This window comes from Gasterosteus aculeatus, chromosome 2 (genome assembly GCF_964276395.1).
Source record: "Gasterosteus aculeatus chromosome 2, fGasAcu3.hap1.1, whole genome shotgun sequence".
In the NCBI taxonomy this organism is placed as follows: Eukaryota; Metazoa; Chordata; class Actinopteri; order Perciformes; family Gasterosteidae; genus Gasterosteus; species Gasterosteus aculeatus.
In genome coordinates this window covers 10,354,659-10,363,109 of record NC_135689.1, presented here as the reverse complement: position 1 = coordinate 10,363,109, position 8,451 = coordinate 10,354,659, and the positions used below count along the sequence as shown (strand labels likewise).

At 41.1% G+C, this 8,451-nt stretch overlaps 1 protein-coding gene across 1 annotated transcript; it reads left to right on the top strand.

The window, feature by feature from the left end:
* Nucleotides 1–3,888: 3,888 nt before the first annotated feature.
* On the top strand, nt 3,889–7,668 carry hoxc13a (homeobox C13a). The gene is made up of 2 exons (XM_040194520.2): nt 3,889–4,647; nt 6,465–7,668. Exons 1-2 carry the CDS (start codon nt 3,984–3,986, stop codon nt 6,719–6,721), a joined length of 921 nt encoding a protein of 306 aa, XP_040050454.2. The 5' UTR covers nt 3,889–3,983; the 3' UTR covers nt 6,722–7,668.
* Nucleotides 7,669–8,451: the final 783 nt, after the last annotated feature.

The window sequence follows — 8,451 nt, the reverse complement described above, 5'->3', positions numbered from 1 at the left end:
TGCGTACACACGGTCCCACTTTTGTCGATTCATTTAGTTCAGTCACTTAATGGATCAAACGTTTATTCCATTGAGTTTGATATCTAAAAATCCTCATTTTAAAGATGCATATGGACTATTGGCCTTTATATCTAAATAGAGTGTGGATCTGATTCGTTATTTAGGCCACAGTTCAGTGAATTTACCACCTGGTTATAGCTTTGATTACAATGAATTACTTTATCTCAAAGCTAAACCTTAAGTTGGTTGAATACTTGTAGACGTGAATGCAACCTGCATTTAGCGTGCATGTGGCAGACTCACTCTACCTGCAAACTGTACTCTTGGATTGCCACAACGCTTCTTTTTAATCTTTGCAGGGATTTGCAGCATTCTCAAGATCCGTGAGATACTGTTAAGACTGTAATATTATGGCTTTTCGGCGGTTTTTAGTCTATTGATACATGTAAGAGACAAGTAGTGGTCAAACGTGTGGCCGATAGGTTTCCCTCAAATCAAGGCAAATGAAAACTGACAATTGATAATTCCAGATGATAATTTGTCCTTATTTTATTAATATATATATATATATTCCATTTCAATTTATTTGGGATCAGCATACTCTCCGTAGAAAATATAAATTGGCTCAGTAATGTACATGAGAGCAGAGGCTGCAGGTAGGCCACATTGTTATGGGGATGATGCTCTCCCCTCCCCCACAAACATCCGCATCACTCCGAATCTCCCTCCGTCTGACGGAGGCTGTCTGGAAAGACATGATGTCTGCTTCTCCAGATATTTACAGCAGCCACATTGGTTGTCAAGATATTAATAGTCGTTTCAATGAACAATTCCTGAAATAAGTTTAAAAAAAACACAGTGGAGAAGATTACCTGGTATAATATTTTAGGCTTAAAAAGAAAAAACCCTTTCAAAAGTGGCCAGTATTTGTGGGGACATTTACATGTATTTGTACAGAAGTTCCACTCTGAACTCAACTGTAAAAACCAGCCGCCCTTTTTGGCAAACTGGCATCGCTAAATATCACATTAATCTAACACCATTGAATCTATGATGACGTATTTTATGTTGTCTCAATGGTGCATGATTACAGTTTACCTCGCGGTAGTGGATTTGGGTTTATTTTGGCCAATTGAGTGAAATAATCTATACGTCGATACGCGCTGTTATATGTCCTTTCACCCATAATGGTGGTTTACATTTTTGAAAATGGTAAACACAAATAATCGAACTTCAACGTATTTAACCAATATTATGCAAAGGGTGTACAGTTATTAGTACCATGTTGGTACAGGGGCTAATATTACATTTAAAACAGCCTTGCAATGGCAAAGTCAAATAATTGATGTTGGTCCTTTAAGGATACACCTGTGACATTTGCTAAATGTAAAAATATTAGAAACACGAGTTGGTTGTTAAAGTATGATATTGGATTGATTAATAGTGAATTCTTTTGCAGAAGGGTTAGGGCCATGCTTTGAGATTGGACCGCTGGTGTCTCGGTGCTGTGCACGATTTGTGTGTAAATGCGCCGTGTGATAGAATATTTAATGTTAGGCTTATCACCTATATGTTGACAATATCACTGTAATAATTGCCTTACTTATTTTAAAAAGTTAACCATAACGAATGCTTCATTACGAGTAGTGTCGTTGTCACATTAAACATTTTACTTTTTTTTCTTTTTAATTTCAATGATTAATTATGAGAAGAAGACACGTTCTGCCTCACTTTGGAGACTAGTGAATGCAGGCTTGGTGTGTTAATTGTGGTCATTGCATTATAAACTAACTTAATGAAATTATTGTCTTTTTCTTTCTTTTTTTATCTGATATTGTGCAGCCGGTCAGACGAACGCTGCAACATCCGTGTTTCCCACGGGTACACAATATTTACCTGAAGTATTTGTACGTATAGTGTCGAATTTCAGCTGAGAGAAAAAGACAAACGAACTGAACTAAAAAGTAACACGCTCTCATTCACAAACTGAAGAGGACATAATCTCCTGAAGTCTGACGCCTTCATGGAAAAGTTAGTTTGGAACGAGCCGGTTTCCTGCAGCGGAAAAACTGTCAAATTCCTGATCTTTGGAAAAAAAAAAGAGAAACCAACCCCGCGGGTTAATTTGCAGCCCGCTCTTTCTCTCTCTTCACACACAGCAGGTATTTGAGAGTAGGATTCTCTAAATAACAGCTAGTTTGCATGCATACTCTAGTGTGAAGTTCATTCTTCTCTCCGTCTAGACTCTGATTACGACCCTGTTTGTCTGCGGTTTTTTTTACCTTGACCTTGGACTTCCGTGCAGCTGCCGTTTGGATGAGCACTTCGTAGTTGTAATTTCCTTGAGACAAAAGAACTCTAGTCTCTGTCCGAGAAAGGACGCGGCTCTGGCTTCCTCAGTACACAGACACTCAATGGTGGCCCGATTATTCCCAAGGCAACTCGGCAGTGAAAACATGTTGATAAACTATAGGCGCCCTTTGCTTGGGCAGCTTGTAGCTCGCTGTGTGAGTGACTCATGAGCAAGGCATGACAACAAAAAAAATTATTTCATGCACGCGTTTTGGCTCTTTCCGATTGATAATATGTGAACCTCTAAAACACAGTGAAATGTTCAATATTAACCCAGATGTATTTTAAAGAGGAGGAGAAGAATACGCAATATACTTAATAGTTGTGAATAATGAGCCTGCGGTGACTTTCTGGATTTAGAAGGAAGTGTTAGTGAGTTAGCGGTTCTTCAGACAAGAAGGAATCGAGTGAAATAGAGGCTGAAGAGTTCCTGGGGAAAGTAAGACCGCATTTGTGTAATGGCTACTTCAATAAGGTCTGTATACAAAGTCCTCAACGCGGCCTATTGTTGTTTTCCTCGGACCTTCAGCGTCGACCCTCAGGAACGTTACGAGGAGTCGTTCAATAAAGTATTTCCAGTCACATTATCGCTTAAAAATAGTTTAGTTCTAATGGAGATTACTGTGTCAGAACCCAACTTTACCCCACACATATCAACGCTGGATTCGTCGTCTATGTGCCAGAAAGCTGCCAATGAATGTGGTTGACTTCTGTAATTATATCTTCAAAAGAAAGACACAGTAAGCAGCACCAGAGAGGTCATTTGCGATCTCTTACCTTCACTTCGTCCCGTTTCATTTAATGCCGCCGTGCAATGGCACACATTCAACACAAACTCTGTTTCCTGGTTCTACTACACAAATCAAACACAACCTGCCGATACCAAATGTGTATTGTTTAATCCTGTAGCTAAAGCTATATTTAAGGGTCTAATATCAACCTCTAAAACGTCAAATTAACAGTATATATAATTATTATCCTTGCCGTAATAACCAAGAGTTCCAGATTCTCTCAGCAGGAGGGTGAATTTGATCTGATTGCTCCGTATTTCCTGATGCTTAATACTTTCTAACGATCGTTACTGAATTGACTGCAGACAAGCATTGGCGATTCAATTATTTTAGATATTTTCTATTAAACATAAACGTCAGCCAGAACAAATAGTTTCAACTGAATCATTAAAAGGCCTGGAGAACAAGTAGTATTTTTTAACATTGCATCAAAAATTACTTCATTTTTTATTTCCCCGTGTACATAAATCATATGCTGTCATATTCTCTCGAAGTCCTCGGAAATGGCCACATTTCACAGGTTATTTCCATTTGCCCCAATCTTGAAAGCATCTAAACTCCCCTTTAAGGCTGTGGGTCTCTGGGATTTAAACCAATGGCACGACTCGGTGTTCTGCAGGAAAGACCTGTGACATGTGAGGCGGCGGGTCTTTAAAGGGCTGCTCTGCCCACCTCGCGAGCCCGATCTCGTAGGACTTGTTAGCATATCACGTGCTAGATCCTTAATGAAGTGGACATACGAGGGTCTCGCGTGCGCATGCGCGTTGTGTAAAATGTAGTTGGAAATGAGGTGTCCGTCTTGGAGTAGTCGACTTTTAAAAAGCATCGGCAGCCCCTGATATGACGACTTCGCTGGTTCTGCATCCACGCTGGGCGGACACCTTGATGTACGTTTATGAAAAAAGCCCGAATGAAAACAACCAGAATAAAAGCCAAACAATGGAGGGACTGAGCGGTAATTGCCCTGCGACCCACTGCCGGGACCTGATGTCGCACCCGGCACTGGGACGACATTCTGGCACCATTGCGACCCACCAGGGCTCCGTCTACTCGGATATTTCCTCTGCGGACACCGGCCGGCAGTGTCCGGCTCCTCAGTCGTCGTCCAGTGCATCGTTGAGCTACGGTTATCCTTTCGGAAACCCGTATTACGGCTGTCGGTTATCTCATTCGCACAACGTGAACTTGCAGCAGAAGCCTTGCGCCTACCACCCGGCAGAGAAATATGCCGAGCCCAGCACCGCGCTGCCCGCGGAGGAACTGTCTACCAGGGCGAAAGAGTTCGCCTTCTACCCGAGTTTCGCCGGTTCATATCAGGCTGTGCCCGGTTACCTCGACATGTCGGTGGTGCCCAGTATCAGTGGCCACCCGGAACCGAGGCACGACGCCTTGATCCCCATGGAAGGCTACCAGCACTGGGCTCTGTCCAATGGCTGGGATGGGCAGGTGTACTGCTCCAAGGAGCAAACGCAGTCAACTCATCTCTGGAAATCACCTTTTCCAGGTACGTGAAGATTATGTTTGATTTCCCCCCCCCACCACTGCTTTCTCCAGGATTTAATATATAGTAAGTAAGTGTTTTTCACGCGTTTATTAAATGTGTTATTACATTAAGCAAAGCTATTCCAATATAATGTTTTCTCTTTACCTTTCTTAGATGCTTTTGCTTAGTTTGCACATTTGTTGTGTTATAATGAAAATATGAACTTACAGAGAGGTCCAGGGGAACTACATTTGCTGGATAAACATAACTGTCATGTCTTATGTGAGTTAACATATGCCCTATAGGGGCTCAGCTGGTATGGACAGTCACTCTTCAGCTTGACATTAATCAAATCTTCAGGCTTTTTCCTACATGTGTGCTTAAAATTCTGAATTGTGAGTTCAATGAGCTTTTCAGTTGTATGGTCCTTCACCGGATTAGAGACGGAACACTTGATTTCCACGGTACAGGAAGGAGCACCAGCGCTTAACATTTCCCCCCGTTCGACAATATGGACTATAGCTACTGTGTTTGGGTGGTCCCAATTCATATCAGCGCCCTGGGATGTGTGCCGTCTCCTGCAAGGATTCATTTGGCAAATATTTCCACTGATTCGTTAACATCTTATGATATCTGATAATAGACACAAGGGCTCGGTCAGTATGCAGTTTACAGTGTGTTTACTAGGCTGCTTATTTTACTACGCGGGTTTATTATCGACGTGAAATCGGCTGATATTTTAATTTCGTGGGCACGAAACGACAGGAACGTACTCACATCCCGACTCGGTCTCTCGCACAAAATATTCCTCCTTATATATTGAAAATACAAAAAGAGCAAGCCACGCAAGCACGTGCACGTAGGCAAATGCGCGCGCACACTGAAAACGAACACGAACGCGCTGTCGTTGTCTTTCCGTCCCGCCTCACGGAAATACCATAGATTTACGGTCCAACTAGTTGGTTTTAAAGCGAAGCCCTTTCAGATATTCTCAATGTACTTGTAGCAAATAATTTAACCATTAACTATATCTGGCCTTTTGCGTGAATTGAGGCCATGGTCGTGTGTAGAAATACCCACAGCCCCTAACTGTAGGAGTAAAACGCTTCATGTCTCACAGCTTGCCATATTTGTCCTGTCATATTCTCACTGGCTCTCTTGCACTATGGCGAAAAATGTATACCTGCGCAAATCAGTGCCGATGTCTTTTTAAAAAGAACACCGTGGGGAACCATTCTCTCATTTTTAGGAGAATTCTTTGAAGTTTGTATAATTAATTCACTCTCGCCTAAATTACGTTCAACACCTGTAACTTTGTGATTGAAACACCTTGACTAACTATCCCTTTAGGTGCCAGATTAGGATTTATATAAATGTCCAAATAATGATTTCTATTTGGGGCTCTGACCGACGTATTGAATTCATTATAACGTGTACGGGAGATATTAACAAGGTGTGTTTAGCTATAATCAATCAGAAAATTAGGTATCAACTTTCCTGATTCATACTGGAAACTTGCAAAAATGGTAGTGGATGTAACCACGAAGTCAGTATTTATTTACAGAAAAAAGGATGCACCAACACTGTGTTGCGTTTCTACATGTCAGGTGTGGAGACCCCCCACTCCCTCTACACACACACACACACACACACACACACACACACACACACACACACACACACACACACACATACACGTACCCCTCTTAGAACTTTGCACTGTTTGTATCAGAAACAGAACGGTCTTTTCAACTGCAGTTGCTGCTGATTTTTAAGTAAACAGTGCGGGTGTTTTGCGCATATAGTCTAATATTTGCCTGCATTTATTGTCCCTACAGATGTTGTGCCACTGCAGCCTGAGGTAAGCAGTTACCGACGTGGGCGTAAGAAACGTGTCCCTTACACAAAGATCCAGCTGAAGGAGCTGGAGAAAGAGTATGCGGCCAGCAAGTTCATCACCAAAGACAAGAGAAGGCGCATCTCGGCCGGCACCAACCTCTCAGAGCGCCAAGTCACCATCTGGTTCCAAAACCGGCGAGTAAAGGAGAAGAAATTTGTCAGTAAATCCAAAAGCAATCATATGCACTCCGCTTGATGAGGTCATCAAGCGCTCTTGAAACTGCGACTCATGACTTCAAAGGCATGATGCCATGTATTTCGTCGTGCATCTCAAATCATGGCTGAAGAACATCTTGGCATTATTTAACCTCCTTCCTCTACATTGACCGTGCCACCGCATCCCCTGTTTTTCAAGTTGGAGATGATGCTCTAAAAACTGTGAAAATATTGAAAATTCACTTCACATTTGTTTTATGATTGTACATATATAAATATATAATATTTAAAGCCGTATCTGTATTTCAAAGACAAGTATTGCGTCTATGTCTTGTTCTTTTATTTCTTTTTTTTTTTGTTTAAGCCAAACCACAACGGGACTGATTACATTTCAATGACTTAAACAGGCAGCCAATCAAATCCGGAGAGACTTGTTTGATGCCATTTCAGAAAGATAATGACCACATGGACATCATTTGTGGCATAATGACACGTTGACCTTAAAACTTCTCCAAGAAAAAGCTCACAGAGGACTATCAAGAGGAAGAAAATGTTTTTTCCTTCTGAGTTTTAAAAGCTATCTTCCCGTGTGGGACATGTTCTCTTAAGCCAGGGGTAAAACAAAACAGCTCCTATATGTTGATAATCTGTACAGTGCAATGCGTTTTTATTTAATTCATATTATCTAGTATATATGGCTAAACTGTAAACTGGAATATCCCAAGACCTGTATGTTTTCCTTCGCCAGTGGAGGATTCTGTCTTGCAAATGGAATGATTGTAAACCATTAAAGATCAGTGAGTAATACACATAAATGCACAGTCGTTTGCTTTTATTTTGGTCTTTGGCAGCATTGGAGCTGATCACGCGCATTGTACGAAGCCTTGTATTTTCTACTCTAGCGTAGTATGTGAACTATATCGTGGTGTTGAATTACGTACTGGTAACGTGTTTCATAAATAAATAATGATTATGAAAATGCTTAAATATTTTCGGAACTTGCAGTATTTCTTTCAGTTTCTACTTGTCGTCCTCATCCGCGGCACGAAGCTCTGACTGCGTCCGTCTCTCCTCAAGTTGATCCCTACGCAGCGAGACATCATTTAATGTTACGTGCCTGATCAAGACTTTTCCTCCATCCTGGAGTATAGTGTTCGTGTCATTAGGAGAAAATACAGTGATTGTTGATGTTTGTTTTGAATCATATACCCAATAAATTGTGATATTTCGAAACAGTTCTGTTCCAGAAAGTAATGGTCTAATAAGACTATTTCTTTCAATTGTGTAAGTTTCGCGGAGGAGCGCGCTGTGTGCCAAACGCCACCACGCCTGTCCGCCAGCACTCAATTCACATTTTTAATCAAATTATTATTCAAAATGTTTTAACCTGTTACTAAATGCAATTTACTAAATGCAAATGCAATTCATAACATACAGGCCGACACATTGAACAGAGATTTATTCACCAGTTTTAGCAGAAATGTACTGGACGACAACCGCAGTGTTCACAACGTTTTCTATTCCACAGGTAAAATGCCAGAGTTCAGAAAAAGTTTCATCCCTGTGACCGTCGGGTGTATTGAACGCTGCAACTATTGCTGATTAGGCTTTTAGTATTCATCATATATATGATATCATATAAATGATGAATACTAAAATCATATATCATATATATGAGGAATACATGTGCAAACTAAAACGAACAAACCCGTTGTGTCTTTACATGCACACTTCCAGCAAATACACTGCAGCATACAGGCTGTATAGTTT